This window comes from Drosophila hydei, unplaced genomic scaffold (assembly GCF_003285905.1).
Source record: "Drosophila hydei strain 15085-1641.00,03,60 unplaced genomic scaffold, DhydRS2 tig00000250-arrow-arrow-pilon, whole genome shotgun sequence".
NCBI classification, from domain to species: Eukaryota; Metazoa; Arthropoda; class Insecta; order Diptera; family Drosophilidae; genus Drosophila; species Drosophila hydei.
In genome coordinates this window covers 869,188-892,898 of record NW_022045696.1, presented here as the reverse complement: position 1 = coordinate 892,898, position 23,711 = coordinate 869,188, and the positions used below count along the sequence as shown (strand labels likewise).

Below are 23,711 nucleotides of genomic sequence, written 5' to 3'. Positions count from 1 at the left end.
AGTTGTCGTTGTTTTGCATGTTGTTGTTGTTGTTGTTGGGCATGTTGTGGTTGTTGTTGGGCATGGTGTTGTTGTGGTTGTTGTTGGGCATGTTGTGGTTGTTGTTGGACGTGTTGTTGTTGGACGTGTTGTTGTTGTTGTTGAACATGGTGTTGTTGTGGTTGTTATGTTTGTTTGACATAGTACTGGTGTTGTTGTTGTTGGGCATGCTTCTGTGGTTGTCGATTTTGGTGTTGTTGTCTTCTTTGTCCTTGGTGTTGTTGTCCTCTTTGTCCTTGGAGTTGTTGTCCTCTTTGTCCTTGGTGTTGTTGTCTTCTTCGTCCTTCGTGGCCTGCAAGTCGTGGTCTTCTTTGGCTTTCGTGTTGTTGTCTTCTTCGTCCTTCGTGGCCTACACGTCGTAGTCTTCTTTGGCTTTCGTGTTGTTGTCTTCTTCGTCCTTCGTGGCCTGCAAGTCGTGGTCTTCTTTGGCTTTCGTGTTGTTGTTTTCTTAGTCTTCCGAGTTGTGATCCGAGGGCAAGCGGGAGTCGTAACTATTGGGCAGTCATCTTTCGGCGAAGAAGTTATTTGTGGGGGCTTTGTTAGCGGAGGTCGTTTCTTAGTCGTTTGCTGGCATTCGCACTGGGCTGAGGAGAGATCAGTAATGCTTAGGAGCACAATGATCGCTGAGAGAATGGATATTTAGGTATAATGGAATCTTGCGAGCCATACGATATATGAGATTACCAATAAGAGTACCAATTAATAGTTTCATGGTTTCAAGGCTATTTCTACCCATCCAATGGGCCTGAAAGCAAAAACTGTTTTTCGAACAGGCCAACTTGCATGTTATATAGGGCTCCTCGCACTAAAAAGGTTGTGCGCGTGTGCAAATAACAACAATTGCGCAAATAAATAATATTATAAATAAAAATGCAAATTGATTAAGCAAATTGAACGCAGTCAGGGAGTCAAATGTTAAATATAGTTCGTGTTTAACCATTTCGAATATCAATATAAATAAGAAAGACACGTGTATATCTAGGTGATGTCCTTAGATAGCTATATACTAACAGTTGTTCATAGAAATAGTAGTGCCCTTAACGTTCCACAATAAAATGATTCCAACTGTTTTTTTAAGAATATAATGCAAAGCAGAGAATTGCAACATAAAATCGTATTACGTATACAAAATATTTGTTGTCAAAAAATTTAGCGCTCTGTAGCACTACTATTTTAATGAACAAGGCGGTATCTATCTATGGGGTTGTGTGTAAGTTAAAATACCCGGTAGATACCCAGGGTATTTCTATACGTTTGTGAATATATGTTCTCTTTTGGCGTATCTAGAATGTGAGCAGTTATCAGTTAAGATTTCAGCCAGTTTTCGTTGCATTCTATTGAGGCTGGCCTCATATTCCTGTTTTGCTTTGCACGTCAACAACTTGTTTCGCCAGTTGGATGTACACATGTAGACATGTACATATCTTGGCTATGTATGTACAATTTATGCATATTTACATATATTTGGTGTATGTAAATGTGTGTGTGTGTAGAAGCAACTATAACAGAAAAACTAATAATTACGCATTTCAAATAAAACATTTTGACCCATATGCACACATACACATGCGTTCATGTGTAATAATGAAGTATATAGACGTAAACATAAACGCATCGAGGAACGTAACAACGAAATGCTGTCAGATGTTTAGAAGAAGCGCAACAAAGGGGCAGAGATGAAACCCAAAAAAGTACAATGAACCTTCTTCAAACTTCACTGTCTTGGCAGCGACGCTGGCAGCGCGACGCAGAGCGGCTGTGCTGCAAGCTGCCCCCTCATCAAGTATGTAGATATATATGTGCATACATATGTATGTGTGCATATACAGAAAAACGCACAACAAAGTAAAATGCGAGAGGAATTGTAAAAACAAACAATTTGCTGTTGCTGTTGCTGTTGCTGTTGTTGGGGCTGCAAGCCTGCTGCCGCTCTCGCAGCCGCTGCAGCTATTACATACGACGCTGGCAGTGCTGCCACTACGACGAGCCCATGCATATCAAAACAAGTTCCGTTCCACACAAATGCCAGCACGTTTCGAAATTGCCGACGACGACGACGACGACGCATCATAACAATAACAAAAGCCCGGCCAACAAAACATTTTGGAAAACGAAACAGTGCATAAAAAGCGGCTGCACTGCACCAGTAACAGCAGCAGCAGCAACAACAATAACAACAAAACCAAAAGCTTACAACTGTTGACGCTTCGAACGCAGCATAAGAAGCTGCCGCAGTCGCTGCCGCTGTCGCAGTTGATATTGGCTTTGCAGACGTAGTGGCTCAGCATAAACATAGCATCTTAGGGTGGCCCCAAACCCAATATTAAGCTTATGAATACTCACCGATTTTTCATTATGATTGAACTTTAATAATTATTGTTTATTTTTATACATAGAAAAATAAATCCAAATTTAAATCAATTTTCTTTCGTTACAAAAAATTTATTTTTATAGATAAATATTGCAATTACAAAATAAAAAAATATCAGTACCAACATGAAACACAATCATCTTACATGTGTCGTAATTGTAACACTATTGGCAAATGCAACAGCAGCCGCTAAGTAACCCCAGCCTTGGTATTATCAGTTCTCTTTAAAGTTTATTAAAAAATAAACCATTCTCTGAAATTTTCAACGCATTTGGGCCTACGCCTCGAATCGGTCCACCCTAATAGTCTTGCTGCCGCTATTTACAATTACATAGCGCTGCCGTCGCTGCCGCTGCCGCCGTCGCTGCCACTGCCGCTGTTGCTGTTGTTGTTATTATTTCTTCTTCCTGTTTCGCGCTCACACAAACACAAACAATGACACACACATTTTAACGGCACCACGTCACGTGCGTTCGCGCTCTTCGCTCTCGCGCACTCGCTGCACTGTGCGTTTGCCTTCGTTGTTTTTGCGAATGCTTCTGCTGCTGTTGGCGCAACGCTTGCGACTGCGACTGCGACTGCGACGGCAACTGTGCCAGTCAAAGTAAAAGCCAGCGACAGTGCCAGCATTTAGTTTGCTTGCTTGTGCTTGCTTGTGTCATTGCAGTGTGTGCGGGTAGGAGCAGAAGCTGAGTAACAGAGCGAACGATCAAAAATAATTCAAAAAAAAAAAAACAAAACAACAAACCAAACCAGCAGCTAGCTAAGAACCATTGTTAATTTTTTACAATTTTATCGTTTATTTTTTTCGAGTGTATGTATATGATAGTTTCGACGTGCAAGTGTATGTGTGTAAAAAAAAAACAACAAACAAGAATTTGTTCATAATATCAATGGTAAATACAAAACAAGAAATACATACATACATATTTGTACATACGTGCATTTCGACATTCATTTGTATGTACGCATATAACATACTGTATACATCACTATGTATATTGTTACACAAATGCGTGCTTGTGTGTGTGAGAGAGTGTAAAAGTAATTTCGGTTCAAAGTGCAGGGCGCAGCGATGTCGATTTTTGCTGCTGCTGCGGACCAGTTCGTCAGCTTTTGGCTTTGTTTTTAGCATGTGCCCTTTTCAGTGCGCAATACTTACATATATACACATATACTAACATACATACATATATATGTACATGCATATACCAGTGTATGCGTGTGTGTGAATGTAGCTTACTTGTACGGGGTGGGGCGGGGCGCTGCCAGCATGCACAACAGACACATTTTGTACATGGCGCGCGTGCTTTTCTCATACATATTTGCGCTCTCCCAGTTCACCTACACACTAAGGCACAGAGGCCCACACCCACACACATACAACATGCACACGCATGCACACTCATAGAAGAAAAAACAGTACAAGCACGCGCAAGCTCCATGGAGCGCTAACTGAAACGCTCTTGTTCTCTCTCACCCTCTTTTTCTCTCCCTCGCCTTCTTGCTCTTTTCGTGTCTTCATCTCTCTTGCCCTCTCACTCTCTGTCTCTCTCTCTCTCTCTCTCTCTCTCCCTCTCTCTTACTCTCTCAGTCTTTATAGTTGGCGCTGTTGGCAGTTTGTCAACGTTGGCGTTGCCGCCTGCCGTTTTCATTATTCGTTGTTTAGCCGTGCCGTGCGCGTCGTCGTCGCAGCAAGCATCAGACGACGTCAGTCCGTTGCGTCAGTAATAACAATTTACTATTTTTTTTCCAATTCCAATTTGGCAACAAATAAGATTAAAAAAGTAGGTGCACAACATAGAAGTTACAAAATCTTCATTTGAAAATATCATAAGTGTGTATATAAAAAATAAAAGTACAAAAAAACCAAACAGAGCCATTTTCGAATTCGTGGTTTAGCTTTTTTCGCTGTTCTCGTGTGTGTGAGAGTGTGTGTGCGTAAGCTTTTTTCTCGTGCCCATGCCACAAAGCGCGTGCCTTGGCTCATGCAGCTGTCGTCTTTGTCGCTGTGTGTGTGTGCTATATTGTTTTTAATAAATTGTATAAATACAAGCATGACAAAACTCGATGGTGTATTTGTGTAAATGATACATACATATGCAAGCATGTATATGTATATGCATGTAACGGCAACAACATTAGCAAAGCAGCGCTGCCAACGTCGGCACAATTCTGACGTTGACTTCAACCAGTTCTCTTTCTCTCGCGCGCTCTCTTTATCAATGTCCTTTATCCGACTCCCACACCCGCACACATAGACAGGCAACGTACACAAACATCGCTCTCTCGTGTTACTCACTCTCTTGGCCGCTAGACAATCGTTTTGCTATTTTTATATGCAGTAGCACCAGCAGTATCGGCAGCAACAACATGAACTGCAAAAGCAACTTATTGCTCTCTTCATTCATGCTGCTAACACAATTATTTTTATTATTTTTTGTTTTCGAAATTAGCAACAATAATAAACCGACGGTAGAACGAAATTCAAAGAAAGTGCGTATCTAAGATTGTGTGGGTCGCTTTAGCTGCCTGTGTATGTGCATGAGTGTGTTTGTATTTGTTTGTGTGTGTTCCATCTGTGGCTCTCGCATTGGCTGCGTGTCTCTTTGTGTGCAAATCTGAACCTAAAGAAATCCCTCGCTTCACCAGAACTTTTTTGTTTCTGTTTGCTTTCTTCGCCTTGCGTTTTGCGTTTTGTGTTTTTCCACTTCAGCTGCTCTTTTGTTTTTATAAGCTCTTCAGTTGCTTAATGATTATGTTGTTTTCAAATTCACTTTCTACATTCCCAACTTGCGCCGCTCTTCTGCATTTAACTGCAGTTTTCAATGTTTACCATTATATGATAAATAATAAAAAAAAAACAATAAAAATAACAACAAACGTGCGTAGAAAGTCACAATGCAAACAGAGATCTATTCATACATACATACAGTTGCTTACGAATGACTTTGAAAGCAAAGAGCGAGAGCTACTGGCGCCGTGGCTTGCATGTATGTATGTATGCGTCATTCGGCACAGAACTACTTGCAAACACACATATATTCATACATTTATATACAAACGTACGTGCATACCGCACACACAACATGCAAACATACATATTTTTTGCATCTGTTGCGATAACAAGCTTGAAACTAGAGATGGCCACGTGACAGCATAGCGTACACGTACGATCACGCACGATCGTTAACAATATTGATACGAGCTTGGTCGACTACGAAATATCCTGCAGCTAAGCTTTTTTTAAGTGTTACACTTTTTATATGGAAAGTTGATCAAATATAAATTTCAATTGCTTGAAATTCCTTCAGTTATTTAAAAAATAACCTTAAAAGATTTGATTTCTGACCGATCAAAATATCTAACCAAAGTAAACTATAATACATAGGAAAATTGATATAAAAATTACTTTCTCGTAAATAGAAAAAAGGAAACACGCCGAAAAGCTTTCTAAAACTTTATTACTTTCTGATAATCAAAAGTGAATTTGAGTTTCTCCATTCGCCCCTCTTAAAGTATTCGAAACACTTGAAATTGAGATAAATCAGGTTATCTGTGAATCATCGTCACTTGCTTATGAGTCGGATTTGGCCTTTATGCAATACCCACATATGTACATGGATACTTGTACATATACATGTATGTGTGTTCGTATCATAATTGGGTTATTTACAGATGCCGTTATATACGTACATGCATATATATATTGCTTTGCTTTATGTACCTCAAAATATTAAGTTTCAATGTATCGAGTGACCATATAGCGACGATCTACAGCATTTTTGGATTAGTATACACACACTTGGTTTATACAGATAACTAATACGATATATATACATATATATATATATCTAGTTGGGCCTTGAGTCATCTTTACTCCATTACTCTACTTATCAGAAATGAATTTATTTTTCAATCAACGACAATGCTAAACAAATTGTGTCTTATTAGTTTATCGTAAAAGTTAAAAGATTTGCATTTTTGTTTTGTTTTTTTTTTTTTTAATTTCTTCTGCTTTTTGACTCTTGGCTCTCAGATGATGTGGAAAAAGGTTCCGGTTTAAGTTCTCGGATAGGAATTAGTTTGACTGGGTTCACAATGGCAATAGCCATTTCCCTTCCCCTTGCTACCATGCCCCTTGCCTATTGCTTAGGTACGGGCTATTCTCGAAAGGTTTCTTTCACACGATGCTCTCACCCGAAAAAAGATGGAAGAAGAAAGAATGAAAGATGGAAAGAAAGCCTGACGACAATGGGCCATAAAGTATTGGGAAATATGATGAGACGTCTAAGGTGCGACCCTTGGCCCATGGGGTTGCTGTTGTTTCTTTTTGCATACAGGGTCGATTTCTGGTTACAAAGAGAATTCTGATAAGGCAGCCGCCGCGTCATCGAGCGGGCTACATTTGAATTTCGCCAACATTTATAAGTCACGTTCTCAAATGGTGACCGCAACACGGCCCATGTATGAGGTTTGTGAGGGTCTGTGGGTGTGTGGGCGCTCGTGGTCGTCTTTCTTCTTCTAGTTAACTTGGGCAATTACTGCGAATTGTATTCTATTTAAAGCGCTCTGTATTTGAATATTTAATAGAAATTTCCCACGCGCAAGTTTGTCAACCTTTACTACGCACGCACGCACGTTCGCTCTCTCCCATTAACCACATTACAATTTCTGGCGCTCTCTGACTCTCTTTGCATTTTGCAAACGCCAAATGTCATACTGTCGCACCCTGTGAAAACAAAAACACAACTGTATGTATGTACATGTATGTGAATTTGTGCATATTTGTGCACACATACATGCATACTATACCGACAAAGCTTTGCTCCTGCCAACCCTGAAGCGACCATCAAATTGCGTTTAATGTCAAGGCAAAGCACGCGTACTAAAGAGTGGGAGAGCTTAATTGCGAGAGAGTAAGAGCTCTGGCAGCGAGGAACAACAATAAATAAAGCTCCTGCGAGCCAAAAAGCTTGCGTCGCCTGTAATAACAACATCTGTCTCGAACTTCCCAATTCTCTTCCTCTGGCTTTCTCTCTCTCTCTTTGCCTTCGGCTAGCTTTGTAGTCGTCTGCCGGCTGCAATATCCTTCTGTTGCCTGCCAGGTGTCGACTGTCGAATGGATCGACCCTTGACCTTTTTATGAATTATGAACACGGGGCTACTTATGATAGAAATACAATGCAGCATTAGTTGTCAATGGTCTCACCCATACAGACATGTATATTTATATATATATTTATATGTATATGTACATGTACATATATATATATATAAATATAAATATATACGTGGTACAATATATTATAAAAGCAGCAGCAACAGCAGCTGACGTCGACATCGAATTCGCGCACGCGTCGATGTAATTTTCATTGTTAGGCGACCGCTGTGTCGGCGTCAACGTCGACGTCAGCGTCGCGACGCGTCGGGGCTCTGCAACTTGTTGTGGCGTTCGCTCCTTTGTACGTGTCTTTGCCTTTGTATTTTGTGTTTGCGTTTGCGCTTATATTTGTGTAGTGTGCGTGTGTGTGTTACGGCCGCCACGCAGTTGTGCACAATTAGCGCAAACACAACAGCTGCCCATGATCGCAGCGTTGCTCTCTTAAATTTCCTGCAAGCACAGGCGACAAAAATGTTCTTTTCGTTATATCGATATACTTTTCTAAATTTCGCTGAATAGTTGTGTTTGTTGAAGCAAACGGAATATTTCAGTTGCATATCTGCGGTGATATAAAATTTATGAAGAATTTAATGAAGACTCAAGCTATTTTCGATGCATTTAAAGCGAACAGATATCGGAAAATGATCAGGCTAAACGATGTACAAAAAAACCTTTACTGTAGTATTCTTTTCTCTTTAATTGTTATTATTTAATATTAATAAGTTGAAATTGATCTAATCGAAAACCTGTTTCAGTCAATCTGATATTAATGTTGTTAGTTTTTTTTTTGGCTGTGGAGCTTTAAAATAATTGAATTTGATCTTTTGTTGAGCTTTAAAAATGATTGAATTTGTTCCCTAAGTCATATTGTATACTAATTGTGATTCCAATATGATTTACTCTCATTTCAGCATACATGTGTACATACATAAAAACTTAGACAATATAAATCAAAAGTAACGGTGCCTATTGCTAGTGCAATACCCAACCACCAAAAACTAAACAACAACAACTAAAGTGCATCCCACACCAAAAGCAACAACAATAAGAAACAGCAGCAGAAGAAGAAGCATAAGTCGAAAAGAAGCAACAACAAACTTACCAAATTTCAACTGTAAACGTGTCGACCCAAATCTAAGTGACTCCCTCTTTCTTTCGGTTGCTCGTTTGTTCACTCTCTCGTGTTCGTTGTTTGTGTGAGTGCGATTAAGTGTGTGTGCGTGTGTGTGTGTGTGTGTGTGTGTGTGTGCGTGCGTGCCTGTGTGTGTGTGTGCTTGTGAGAGAGTGGGCGGCTGGTTGAGACGCGGCTATGTCATCGGGCGGCATAAAAAACCTACTGGAAGCTGCTCAATACCTTGAGCAGCAGGAAGAGCTCCAGCGTTCACCGTTGATGGCGGGCGGCGGAGGCGGCGTTGCCATCAGTATTGGCGGGCAGAATCAGCCAGTGCATTTCATTAATGGCACTATCTACTCAAGCAGCAAAAGCATTGTCCACAACAACAACAATAGTGCAAGCCAACTCAACAGAAACAACACGCCAACAGCAGCAGCAGCCGCGCTAACAGCAATAACAACACCCGCCATCGTAAACAGCCATAACGGACTGACTAACGGCATCGCTGCAGCAGCAGCGGAATCATCGGCAGCAGCAAGGGTCGGCCTCAGTCCACACAGTCCATTACTTGTTGCTCATGATTATGAGTACGCTGGTGGCGTTGGCAGCGGCGCCGCCACGGTCGTTGTCGCTGACAGTAATGGGCAGTTGGAGTCAACGGCAACAGCAACGGTAACGGGACGCAACAGCGAAAGTCACATCATTTCGGGTGAGTGTCCAACATTTAGAATTAAGCTAACTCTAACAACATGCTTCATCTTCATCAATCTCAATCCAATATCATATGCATTTTGTCATCTGTTCGGTGTCTCTGTCGATCTCTCGTAGCTGCTGCTGCCTTTAAACTTGCTTTGACCTTGTTAGCAACGCAGCAGCAACAAAAAGAAAAACAATAACAATAATAACATTGCATTTGTGTGGGCGCTCACTGTACAGCCACATAAACACAAAAAAAAAGAGCTGGCGGGCTCGATCGCAATTTCTCTCTACCTCTCCCTCTCCGCCTTTCACACTCTGCTTTCTTGCTGCCAGATTGCAAGTGCGGCGGCAATAAGAGCAGCAGGTACTGTTATATTTTTAGCGCTTTTGCTGCTTTCTGTTTGCTCAGCTCAAGCCAGCCAAATATGCATGTGCTAAATTTGCTGCCTACTTTAGCTGTGTTGTTGTTGCTCTCATTTCCTTAGCTAATGTTGGGAGAGGGGTACGTAGTGGAAGCCAAGCAGCAATATTGTTTTTATTCTTACGCTTTATTCGTTTGCGTAGCTTTTGCTGTACTCATTTGGTTGGCACATACAACAAAACAATTTATACACATACGTACATACTTGTATTTATACAAATACATTTATACATATATGTATAAATATATATATACATATATAAATATAAATATATATATTTGTGTGTTATTACCATTTTGTCTTTGGCATTTTGCACGTACGCTCGTACTTGTTGCTGTTGTTGTTTGGGGTCACGTCATGTCGCTACTCGCTCCCTCACTCTCTCGATTGAGCGCTCTTTTTGTCTCTTGCTAGTCGGCAGCCAAGCGCAACCATGAAAAACAAGCAGGCAGGCAAATTAGTCATACTATCGGCAGCATTTACACACACACATGCAGAAAGAGAAGCGCGCGAACACACTCACCCATTGTTTATGGGAACGCAGCCCCACGTGAGCGTCGCACAAGAGAGCGTCAAAAAGAGACAGAGAGCGCGTGCCTTTACTTTACTCTCTCTACTTTGTTGTTGCTTCTTATTTGTGTTTGGTTTCTTTGCAAAGACAATATTTAAACTGAGACGTGCTCTCCGTGCTCTCTTTATATCTCTTTCACTCTCTTTTTCTTTTGCACGTCGCAGCTGTGTAAAGCAAAGTCAATGAACTTTGTACGCATTTTTTTTTGTTTTGTTGCTTTTTGGACAGAGCTCGTTCATATTTTTATTAGCGTCTGCCTTTCTTTTTATGTTATGTTATGTTTTATGTTTATTTTCTTTACACTTACAATTTGTATTGCTGTTGTTGCATACCCGTTATTTAGTGTTTGTAATATTTGGACAGCTGTCTTAACGCTGCTGCTGTTTCTGTTGTTTTTGAGTTGTACGTATGCATACGTGTTTGTGTTGGTTGTCAGTCAGCCTGCGCTCAGCTGAGCTCCGCAGAAACAAAAACAACAACAAATGGGCAGCAGGCAACTGCAAATGTTATGCAACCCAGCGCTTGCATACATGTGCAAATGTGTACGTAAGCGAGGTTGTATGTGTGTGTGAGTAAGCAAATGGAAGAGCGTATAGCTTAGTTTTTGAGTGGGTGGCTTTTGAATTTGCCTTTGCTTTAGCTGACTTAAGTTTCTAAACTTTCCCTTTAAAAATGCAAAAGTTAGTTAAAGTTGATTAATTATAGTCATGTTAATCATAATACCAACATATTGATATTGATAAATGAAATCGTTTGATATATTTGATATATTTAGAACAAAGCGTAAGAATTCGCATTTCATGTAGGTATGAATCTACACAATTACACATACATTCACATGCGTTGTTAGCGAGAATTTATGTGTAATCAACGGTGTTGTTGCTGTGCTAAAGAACTGCTTCCTTAGCTCTCTCACACCATCGCATGACTTTGTGTGTTTGTGTCTGTGCGAAAAGTCACCGTTATCCATTGTCCATACGGGATAAACGCTCTGACACTCTTCAACCCCCTTTTTACACTCTTCGCCTAAAAGCACGCAATAAAAATGTACATCTCTTCGCTGTCGCCTAGAGATAAATGCAGTCGTCTTTGTTGATGTTCTTCTTGTTGTTGTAACTGTAATATGCTAACGTATGCGTGTGGTCCGTGTGTTTGTTGTTCCCAATTTGCATTATTATGTATTTCGTTGTTAGGTTTGCCGACGCGCGAGCTTTTCAAGTCACATTTGCCATTTAGTTGCGTGCTAAGACAGCCGGACGCTGGGCACTACCACAGAACGCAATCCGAGACAAAAATGTCACAGTCACAAAATGAAAATCAACTACAAACAAATACTAACTGCCTGACAGAGCAGCGTGAATTACTTACAGAGTTGCTGAGCCGCCTCAGCGCACTTCAAGCTTTACTGTTGGCGCATCATTCGCAGTCGCAGTCGCAGTCGAATTTGAAATCGCAAACACAGTTAGCGTCGACGTCAGTGACGCTAGCGGCGCCGCCCAAAAAGAAATGGATATATCGTCACTATCGTCTTGGTATGTGTGTTTTGGTGTGCGTGTATGTAATATACCACGTGATAAAAGCGCACGTGGCGATCGAATGTGAAGCAGCAGCAGCAGCATTTGTTCTGCTCACATGGAAGTACGGAGCGAGAAAGCGAGAGAGAGAGAGCGAAAGAGTACTTGTGCTAGTGTGCGTGTCAAAAATGTGCAGCTTCGAAAGTTGTGACTTATTTTTTTTTTAAAGAGATATCATAAAACCTTCGAGTGTGGGTGGACTTGTTCAGTTATGTTTGTGCTTAATTTATTTACATAAATAAAACATTTACAGATAATCTTATGCGTAATGTACATACATATAAAGATATAATATATATATATATATATATATTCTCTTCTATAGATTCTTTTAATTTATGTGCATTTTTATATTTGTTTCTTTAAAATGGTAAAAAGTGTCTAGAAATACGATAATATGGAAGGAGACTGTCGGTCGTCTGTCAGATACATAAAGATTGTGTATAGCAATATATTAGAAAAGTTAACTTTCAGTATATGTCTATTGACTTTAGCTGTCATTTGGGTTCGAAGAGTTGCAACAATTCGCTACAAATAACTGTTTACTACAATGAATTATATTTTGCAAAATTCATCTAGACATACGGATATATATATATAGACAAGAATCAGAATTGGAGATTCTGCACAATGCCACTGATATATGTGGATATATGATAAAGGCAACACATGTGTTTAGGATGTTACCTATCAGCCTCTATCTAGTACCTACTACAGGGTATTCTGTGTAATCACTTTGTTTAATAATTAAACACTCACGCACAAGCACACGCAGCACGTGAATCGCTTGGCATATTGATTGTCCATTATTGGCTGGCAAAGCACTTGATTGCTCAAATAATTGTATAATTTAATTATATATAGCTAAATAAATCAAATAATGAAAATGATTCATATGATTTGATTCGATATGAATTCACTGGCAAAATTTATTGCGCTCAGCTCATGCTCATCTTATCTAATTTCATTTCATACATAAATATATGTACATACACACACATATATATATATACAATTTTCTTGACAATCCATTTGTTGTTGTCGCTGTTGTTGTTGTTGTTGCTCATGGTTTTTAAATTGATTTGGTACTTGACAGTAAATACCCCCAATTTGTAACAGAGATATACTAACATTGTTATATATATTTTCAATATATCTCAGAGTTCTCTCATAGTCTATAAAGTTCCGTTCATTAAAATAGTAGTGCTGCACTAAGCCAAATGAAAAGCTACTTTTTCCGATGGAAAATAATAATATAAAATAATAATAAAAATTGCTTATTATATATATTTCGAAAAAATACCGTTACCTTCGCTCAGAATTGAACATTTTGATGATTTTAGAGAGAGAGATGCATTGAAAATCGGTTGTTCATAGAAATAGTAGTGCTGGATGTTAGAAGTTGCAAACAATGAAAAAAATAAATAAATAAAAAATAAAAAAACATTAACAGAAAGCATAATTAGTTAGGTTATACTTTACTGCTTGAAATTTATTAGAATTACAAGAGTAGTTAAATTGACAAACTAAAAAATCAAGGCTAAATTTATTCTCATTTTTGTTTCTCAAGCCAAAAGAAAATATATTAAAATGAATATAAAAATATCTTAATTTTAATATTAGTTTCAAATTGTTTTCATAATATTGTGTTTATCATTAAATTTTGTAGGGCTCAGTCGCATTACTATTTAAATGAACTAGTTAATAAACTAGTTCTTTTGAATGAACAAGTTCCGTATTTGCTAAGTATTAGCTGCATAACTAAACCAGAACTAGTACTAGTTCATTGAACTAGCGAGATAATTTCAGTAGTTCATTTGAATAACAAGTTCCATTGAGCAAATGGCAAAAGATATAAATACTCGATATCTAGTATAGCATCCACTTTCGGGGACAACAATTGCCATAGTTCTATTCCAACTGCCTCTAGAAAAAGCCTTAAGCTATTTTGACTGCATTCCAGTTCCCTTTTCCATCCATATTCATTTAATGTCGAGAGTGAGATATTTTCATTTATATTCGCATTCCATTCGTCATGCTGTCAACACACGCGAACTCACTGGGTAAATATTACGAAATTTGATTTTTCACCTGTGTTTCATATATAGTTTTAGTTTTAGTTGTACTTTTTTGTTGTTGTTGCTTTTGCTTGTATTTATTTATTTATGTTTTTGATTTCTTTTCATTTTATTTTTATAGAGGATGAAAATTCCTCGTCCAAAACCAACTCCTACCCCCAACAACAACAACAAGTAGCAACAGGCAGAGCAGCGGTGGCAGCAGCAACAACAGCAGCAGCAGCAGCAGCAGCAGCAACAGCAGCAGCAGCAACAACAACTGCAACAAAATTAGCTAATTCCGGCCGGTTCGATGGGTCCACCTTTGTGGTGCTGGCATCGGGCTCATCGCCGTTGCAGGTGCAGGTGCCGGCTACGGTCACGGCTGCGGTTAGCACTGCTCGAACTACGCCCCCGCTGAAGCACAAGCTAACAGCGGGCGCTGGCTCCCAGTTACCGTGCAAGTATTACGTGTTGGCAGACGCCAAAGGCGTCTGTTCAACGCAAACGCCAATAGCCGGTGCCGGAAATGCAGCCGGTGCCGGAGCCGGAGCCGGAACCGGAGCCGGAGCCGGAGGAGCCATTGGAACAGTTGGCTCAGCAGCCAGCTTGACCTTGGCCAACTTCCAGCCGCTGACAAGTCAGACGCCCAAATCGCAAATAACGCTTACCCCGCCCCCGATGGCCACACGCCGATTGATTGAGCCGCAGGCCAGAATCCGCTCGTACTCAATGCCCTCCCATAAAATTTCAGCGCAACCGCATGGGTTGGAGGATGCGCACATGAGCTATGTGCTGGCCGGAAGAGCCTCGAACACAACAACCACTTCGTACCGACCCATCTTCAATGTTCAGCAGCAACAGCATCACCACCACAGCCAGCACCAGGCCTCGGCCGCATCCGCCTCCAGCTCGGCGCCAGTGACGGGATCTCAGCTGACCGGACACGGCGGTCGCAGACGCACCATCAGTTCCAACAGCAATGGGTGAGTAGTGTCAACATATTTATGTGATTCGTATCAGCCTTAAACTGATCCGACTAGACTAGACTCTAGACTGCGTAGCGCTTAGAGCATTAATTTAAACTAATTCAATGCATGCTCTTTTCTTTCCACAGGGCGGGCACGCGTGAGGTGCACAATAAGCTAGAAAAGAATCGGCGCGCACACCTCAAGGGCTGCTACGAGGTGCTGAAGAACGAGCTGTCGCTCAAGGATGAGGATCGCAAAAAGACATCCAATTTGACAATACTCGACAAGGCGCACAAAACTGTCTTGGTATGTGGCTGTCTCCCTCTCTCACTCTCTCCGTCTAACTGTAATTCATTTTCATTTTCTTCTTTGTATAGCAACTGTCAAAGTACAACCGGGAACAGGAGGCAGAGATGGAGAACTTGTCCAAACAGAAGATTGAGCTGCAAAAGCGCCTCAGCAGCCTAAAACGCCCCGCGGATCAGAGCATTCCACTCAGCGACAAAGGTTGGTTAATGGCTGTTAGATATGTGTGCATAGGCAGCTGGTCGGCACTGAATAGACTTAGTGATAAATATAAGATCTAACAAGTCTTTTTCTCATCTGTTTGGCTTGAGTTTTGTGTAGTGCAGCACTACTATTTTTATGAACACAACTTTTCTCTTTGGGAACGAGGCAAATCTCGAGTGCAAATTTGATTGCCAAGCGAACGTAAATTGTTTTAAAATACCTAGTTAAATATTGAGCTATTGAAGAACTCTTTTTGCATGTGCATCGCAATAATTCGAAGGGGAAATTCTTTGGGTCCTTGAATCAGCGCTGAACAGGTAGTGAGGTGGTGAGGAGCAGGCGGTATGATGTCGAAAATGCAAGACAAATAGATCATATTAGCATTGATTTCGAGAGGAGAGACAGACAAGGCAAGACATGGCAGAGGCAGAGGCCTGACAAAAGCGATTGATCAGACATCATAAAGAAATCTAAATAGAGGCTTCAGAAGACGAGTGAAGAAGAAGAGACTGTGCTACAAAGTAGAAGTAGAAGTAGTATATATATATATATATATAAATATATATATATATATATATATATTATATTGTTATATACATTGCAACGAAACACTTGAGACCGAACAATTTGTTTGATATTTGCATTTGCGTTCTGCTAGCGAAAAGTAGCTCAAGTTTTGCATATCATTTGCAGCACTTCAGTTCGGGCTGTTCGTCCCGCGCGACCTTCGTCTTATGCAATTCGCATGGCTCGATCGATTGATCTTTATATTTATCTGTGTGAAATTGCTTAAAACTTTGCCAAAATCTAATTTGTTTATGTTTTATGTTGCAGATGCCAATGAAGCCGTTTGCCTGGCAACCAGCAACGCCAACGTCCACAGCACATCGTCATCATCTTCACCATCATCTTTATCAGTATCATCATCGTCATCATCAGCGTCGTTATCTCCATCGTCAGTGGCCGGAGCAGCCCCACCCATTCTGTTCGACGGCACCGCCACGCCCGTCTGTGCCGCTGGTGTAAGTTGACACTGAATGAGTCTAGTCCGGAATATGCAATAAATTGCAAATGAATGCTAAAATACGCCACGTTCTCTATTCAACTGGTTCACATAACTCGAATAATAAGCTATGCACTGTAATGAACTAGTCAGCTGAATCAGTTATAGAGCCAGTTCCAGTAGCAATTCCATTTCAAATTGAATAACTCCATCAAAGGACTATTCGAATTTATAATGAACTAATTTGCAAGTTCATGTAGCTCTTTCTAAAATGAACCATGAACATGAACAATGAGACAAAGTGATTTATAAACTTATACAAGTGCTTATGGATGAGTTTTCCAGAAATAAACAGTTCACAATAGTACACAATTCTTATTGGATTGGAACTGGTTCATTGTGATGTAATAAAAGTTAAAAGTTAGTTAAGCTTAAATATACTATTGATAAAAGTGTAAATAAAACGATTTCTAATTAGATATAAATTTCAATTAATTTATTTATTTATTTGGCAAAAACAAAAAAAACATTTGAAATTTTTTATTTCACTTTTAGAATCTATTTCTATATTATATTCATATGATAATTAAAACTAAAAGTATAAAAATATTATACATAATATTCACTATGCCAAGTTCTTTGTAAACTGAATCTAAATTTATATTCAGAAAATTGAATGTTCTATGAGAAATCCACGATAGTTCCAATGCCCGCTTGAGGGATAAGCAAAAGGTTTTAGAAAATAGCTTAACCATGAGCTCCTCAATCTGTTATATAGTGCTGAATATGCGCAAGAATTTTATATGAGCTTAGCGTCTGTATTCCTTAATATAAATTGTTATAAACTTTTAACGCTCGATGTCAAAACTTGCTAAACTTTGCTCTCTTTCTTTCTTTATGTTGCTGTCTCGCTCGCACCATCTATGCAGTTTATAACAACGGCCATGTCATCTGTGATAAGCAAGAGCAACGCGAACAGCGGCAAGCACAACAACAACAACAACAATGCGACCTCTGCTGCTGCTGCTGTCAGCTATGCACAGAGTGCGATTTCGCTGTCGAGTCCCGCCGCTGCAGCTACCGTCGTTGCCATGGGCTTGCTTAAGAACAACAACAACAATAACACTCATAACAACAATAACAATGGGAACAGCGTCAAGCACTGCAACAACAATGTCAACTTTGCACAGGGCTCATTGCTTAATCACAGCGCCGCCGTTGCCATAAACCTGCTCAAGAATAGCAACAACAACAACAACAATAGCAACAATAGCAACAACGGCCACAGCAACGGCTCACCCACAGCATTGTCGCCGTCGCAACAGAGCAGCCCAGCGGGCAGCCCCAATGTGGCCGGCGTAACATTGACGACACGCGGCTCACCAACGCCATCGACGCCGTCGCCATCGCCGAGCTCCTCGTCGAGCGGGGTCTCGTCGTCGTCCTCGTTCAATGGCTCCTCGTCATCGTCCTCATCGTCGTCCTCATCGTCAGCGTCCAGCTCATCAACGTCGCCCGCCTCATCGGCCAGTTCCTCGCCGCCGACGCAAACGCAGACGCAGCTGCAGGCGACGACGACGACGCATTTGCTGGGCGGCACGCGCGGCGCCAACATCAAGTTCCATGGCGGTGCCAGCGCTGGCGCCACCATTGTAACTGCAACAGCGCCCAATGCGGCCGCAGCCAATGGTAAGCGCAAGAGTCCTAGATAAATATCAAGTACTTACTCTCTAGCAATCTCTAATCCTTCTATTGCTTGCAGGACATGCTGCTGGCTTTCATCAGACGGACAAGGATCGCAATTACAATTTCTTGATACGCAGCGGCACTGCGGCGCAGTAAGTTGCAACAGTCAGAGCGGCAACAGCAACAATAACAATAATAATACACCTAAATCAACTAAAACAACAACAACAACTGAATTGTGTGCAACAGCTCCCACCTTATAAAAAATTTAACAAACAACAAAACAAACAAAAAAATATAAAAACAAAAACGAAATGAAAAACAAAACAAGTAGACAAGCCTCTTGTACTCAACTCTTTGTTTCTTCGATTTCTGCCATGCAACAGCAACAACAACAAGAACAACAATCGCACACAGCTGCAGCAGCAACAGCAACAACAGCAACAAGCATAACAGTTCCGCCCAACATTCAAGCATCGATATTGAAAATCAAAAAATAAAAACAAAAAAGGAAACAAACAAAGAAAAATACATATTTAAACAAAAGAGAAAATTATTTTTAATAAATAATTTTATACACAAAAGAAGAACAACAACAACAACAAGAAAATCGCAGACAACAAATGCAACTAGTGGGCTACAACAGCAACACACACACACACACACAGAGATAGAGAGAACCGCACATTTTAAATACAAAAAAAAACATATTGAATAAGTTCTAACATATATATATATGTATATGTATATGTATATGTATATGTATATGTATGTATACAAATATTTAGCCACCTAAAATGTATCTAAACACAAAGTTATATTTATATATAACGAAAAGCTAGAAAAAATCTATAAAAAAAAAGAAAAGAAAAAGTAAAAACCACATAAATGTTGTATGTTTAGCGAACCAACAAAACAACCAAACACACACACACACACACACACACACACACACACACACACACACACACACACACACACACACACACACACACACACACACACACACACACACACACACAGACACACACACACAGACACATATCTACACACAGTCACACAAACACAAGCAGAAATGAATAGTAACTTTTAAAAACAAAAAGAAAACGTATTTATGCGCTGTTGTAACAGAAACCACCAATGGGTAACGCTTTATAAAACTACATGCATATCTAGGTATATGATGTATGGCACACATGCAAGATGTATATGTGTGCGTGTGCGTGTGTGTGTGTGCGTAGCTATAACTCTGTATAAGTCTTTAGATGAAGAAACTGTTTTTTTTTGCAACAATTTGATGTATGACAAAAAAGTCGAACTAAAGACATATGCCATGTGCATGTGTGTGCGTGCGTGTGTGTGTGTGTGTGCGTGTATGTGTATTAGCATATAGCAATTGTGTACTCTATGACCAAACGAAACCATCTAAGCAAAACGAAAAACACCAAACAAAAACTATTAAGAAAGTAGAGCAATTAAAAAACAAAAAACAAAAAATTACAAAAAAATCCCTGCCCGCCCGTTAGATCATATTCATATATAAATGTAGAATTGATGAAGTGGCGCGAGAGAAACGAAAACTCCTTTTGAGCAAAACACACAAAATTATATATAGTGTCTATAGCTATGTCTTTGTATATATCCCAGGCCGAAACAACCAAAACAAAAACAACAACAAAAAATAACTTTTACATCCTTTTTCTATTTTCGTACATCACAAAATGCTTTTTGCTATTATTTTAATGTTCTTCTAAGTTGTGCAAATATGTGTGCTCGTGTGTAGCCAATGCACATACATATATATATATATATATATATATATATATATGCTGTACGATGTATTTGATGTATGTTGTTTAGACCCATAGGCATATGTAGTTGTTGTAGTGATGTAGTCGTTCGCATATACTCGTACATACATTAGGAATGTGTCTCAGCAATGTTATTAGCAAACAAACAACTGAATAAACAAAATATAGTGCAATAAGCAACACCCAACACAACACAGCAAACAATACAACAATCTTAACAATAGACTTATCGGACATTACTCAGTACGCTGCACGATTCTGTGGCATGTGGCAAGTGTAGCAACTGATTCTTTTGTTTTCTGCATTCAAGTTTCACTTCTAGCTTAATTAAACTCAAATTTTGTTGTTGTCATTGCGAGAGCTTGAAGATTCATTAAGCACATTCAAGCTCAATTTACTTACAGTGAATACCCAATAGAAGCGCCACTCAGCAGAGTCTGAAAGAGTTTTCAGTTGATTCTCTTTAGCCCCCAATAGACAACATATATGTATTAATAAGCTATACTACACAGGCGATTTATATATATATATATATGCTATGTTTTAAGCATTAATTCTTCATCTCTGTTTGCTAGCCAGAATAGAGCATAAATTCTCTATATTATAGTTTTTTTTTGTATCTCTCGATGTTTGTAGCAAATGTGGGATGAAACGTGAGTTGAACGGCCAAATCGATCCTTTCTTTATTCTATTTTTTATATATTTCCTTTTTGATAGATGAGTGGAAATCTGAACAAACGCCTTAAGAGCTCTACTTTAAACACTGATCCAAAAGCGAATGTAATTTTTGAGTCACAGTTATACGAAGAAATGTAAGAAAAATGAAGAACTTGTATGGAATATTTATATACACAACTTTGGAATTTAAGGCAGAAGACAAAACAAAACTAAATATTATATTTTCGAGCATTTTTTCAACGTGTATTTGTATGTGTGCGTGTGTGTGTGCGAGAGTGTGAAGAGAAAAAAGTATTAAACAATAATAATTAAAAAAAAAAAACAAAAAAAATTAATTGTAAATCTTAAAAAAATTGACGTAGTATCATGTAAAATGATCAAAGAGTAAAAAATAAAATAAATAAACAATTTTTATTTGAGAAGAAAAACTTTTGGAATCTGATAAAGATGGGCAATAAGTAAATAAATAAATAATAATAATAAAAAATAAAAAAAAAATAAAAATCAAACCAAAAACAAAAAAAAACAACAACAATTAATATACTAAACATACGTTAAATATTATATAAATTTCATTTTTATATTTTCTATTTGTAAATACTTTTAGAGAAGAAAACACTTCTGCACACATACATGCGTACGTATGTATGTGTGCTGACATTTTAGGCAAGTTTTCAACACAACAACAACAAACACATTTAATTTACAATTTTCATATAACGTTTTTGAGCAAAAGAGAAAAATATTTAAAACAAAACCTTTTATGATAAGAAATGAGAAAGAATGAAAACAAAAAAAAAATTAAAACTTATTTTGACACCAGAAAATTTTTAAAAAGAAAAAATACAACGCAGTTGGAATCTATTTTCAAAAGAAAACATAAACTAAATAAAAATGCAAAACAAAAAAAGAAGAAGAACAAGAAGAACTTAGTGTTAGTACGTAAATGTTTGTGTAAATGTTTAAATGTAAATGTAAAATGCTTAGGGTTAAGTTCTAAAAAAAAAAATAAAATAAAACTATGTGTAAAAAATAATAATGAAATCTAAAAAAACAAAACAAAAAAACAACAAAAAAATTAACATGACTATTTAAAATGTATTTAGTTTGTTCGTTTTGAAGATCTGCATATTTATGTGTTTTGTTTATTAAGTAATTAATTTAGTCTGTTTCGATCTTTTCTTTTTTTTTGTTTTTTTTTCGTATATTTAATGAATCTAGCTGCATAAGTAGCCAAGTAATGAACATAATATGTTATTTAAGCCTCTATACATATTTTAGTCTCTGTCTTACGTTTACTTAACGATTTCATTTTAAAAATGCTATATTTTTTTATTTACTTAACATAAAGTAAACCACAAATCGGGAGTATTGCAAATTATGAGTGTTTGAATAAACAATGCAGACAAAAAATTAAAGGATAAAAACGAAAACAAAAACAAAAACAAAACATAAATGAAATACAGAAAACGAACATCTTTTAGCTGTAATTGTAACAGGTAAACTTAATTTTAAAAGCATAAAGAAAAAACAAACAAAAAAAAAAACAAACACAAATGAGCAACAAAAATATATGAAAACAATGAAGCATATATATATATATATATATATATATATATTCTATAAATGTGTAAAGAAAACAAAAATGCAAGAAAGAAAAAATAAAAAACGTGATTTCAAAGCAACTCCAAAAATGCATTTTCAATTCTAGGGTGTGAAGATTCTGCTGGAAAGAAGGTAAAGCAGAAGCTTGTTCATATGATATATGTTCATGCGGATCTGGATCAAGTCATGCCATGCTGAGTACGGCTAAAGAAGTAGGCAGGTCTGCTCTAATCGGTACTATGCGATTAGTAGATACTCTGCTTTTCTTTGGCTGCTTGCAGGGCTAAGTAACTTCGGAAGGCACAAGAACAGTAGAGCCAAATCATTGAAGCTATCGACGTCCAATGCGCTACGATTTTAAATAGATTCTGGGATAAGGGAAGCTGAAATTGGATATATATAATATATATAACTTCTGTTGGCTAGCGCCTCCCACAGACGGAAAACATTTTTCTTCGTCTTTTCATGCCTTAAAGCTATTCAATTAGATAAATAAAAGACATTTTTATTTTTCATAGTTTTCTTTATTTGCAAGCTAAACATATGTTGTTTTTGTTTTTGTATCCAGTTTTACTCATAATCTTTATAATAGTTTATAAAAAAATGCCTTGCTACTGATGTTAAAAAAAATAGTTACTCTTATATAGATTCCGATATACACACATATATATATATATATATGCATGAATGTATGTATATATACATATATATGGGACTGAGTGTATGTGTTTGGAAGTGAGAGCAAAAAGAAGTGTATGTGTGTGTGGTTGAGTGCGAGAGTAGAACGCTTAAAATGAGTTTCGGCTGTTGCTGCTGCGGCGGTTTGTCCAGCTCCCTAGGCCCCTTATCGTTATAAATTTATATATATATATATATATACATACATACATATATATATAAATATAAATATATATATATATATATAGCAACATTTTTCGTTTTACTGATTTCTGTTCATAATTTATCATACACAAAAACAAAACGAACGCAGTGATCGAAGACGAATGTTCAGCAAATTGAATAGCAAAATGCATAGTGAAAGAAAATCAAGTAAATTGCATAACTTATATATTTAATAATAATTAGATGTAGGCGTTACCGTTCTAAGAATAATAATAATAATAATAATTAGCATAAGGATAATAATAGCTTACACACTAAAATACAGAATGCAGTTGCAAGAAACAAAAAAAAAAACCAAAATAATATTACAAAACAATTTGTATTTAGCGAATATTGCGAAAGACTATTTAGACATAATTAATTCAAACAAAATTGAAGCAGCTAAGTTAATTGTTTATTGTTTTTGTTTAGTTTTTTCTTTTATATTATATTCTCATACTTTAAACTTTAGATTAAGTTTCGTTTGCATTTGTGGCTAGTTAGAAAATTACAAAAATTGCATAAAAGTTTTGGTTTTTCATAAATTGTTGTTG

General features: G+C 38.0%; 1 protein-coding gene across 4 annotated transcripts; it reads left to right on the top strand.

Moving 5' to 3' along the window:
* Positions 1 to 3,172: 3,172 nt before the first annotated feature.
* LOC111603351 (uncharacterized protein DDB_G0271670) lies at positions 3,173 to 18,678 on the top strand. 4 transcript variants are annotated; one of them, XM_023320895.2, is made up of 8 exons: positions 3,173 to 3,306; positions 8,486 to 9,397; positions 14,154 to 14,997; positions 15,129 to 15,288; positions 15,360 to 15,489; positions 16,327 to 16,514; positions 17,425 to 18,184; positions 18,258 to 18,678. In XM_023320895.2, exons 2-8 carry the CDS (start codon positions 8,884 to 8,886, stop codon positions 18,335 to 18,337), a joined length of 2,676 nt encoding a protein of 891 aa, XP_023176663.2. In that variant the 5' UTR covers positions 3,173 to 3,306; positions 8,486 to 8,883; the 3' UTR covers positions 18,338 to 18,678. The 4 variants fall into 4 exon arrangements, with proteins under 4 accessions (XP_023176663.2, XP_023176665.2, XP_030079529.1 ...); XM_023320897.2 differs by having other exon boundaries at positions 3,209 to 3,306; positions 14,766 to 14,997; XM_030223669.1 differs by lacking the exon at positions 3,173 to 3,306 and adding an exon at positions 4,063 to 4,197.
* The last annotated feature ends 5,033 nt before the right edge of the window (positions 18,679 to 23,711 follow it).

Bases quoted from the DNA above. Each gene is read 5' to 3' on its own strand.
- LOC111603351 (XM_023320895.2), top strand. From the start codon at position 8,884: ATGTCATCGGGCGGCATAAAAAACCTACTGGAAGCTGCTCAATACCTT. The intron at 14,998-15,128 runs GTGAGTAGTGTC...TTCTTTCCACAG, and splicing joins ATCAGTTCCAACAGCAATGG to GGCGGGCACGCGTGAGGTGC. The intron at 15,490-16,326 runs GTTGGTTAATGG...TTTATGTTGCAG, and splicing joins CATTCCACTCAGCGACAAAG to ATGCCAATGAAGCCGTTTGC.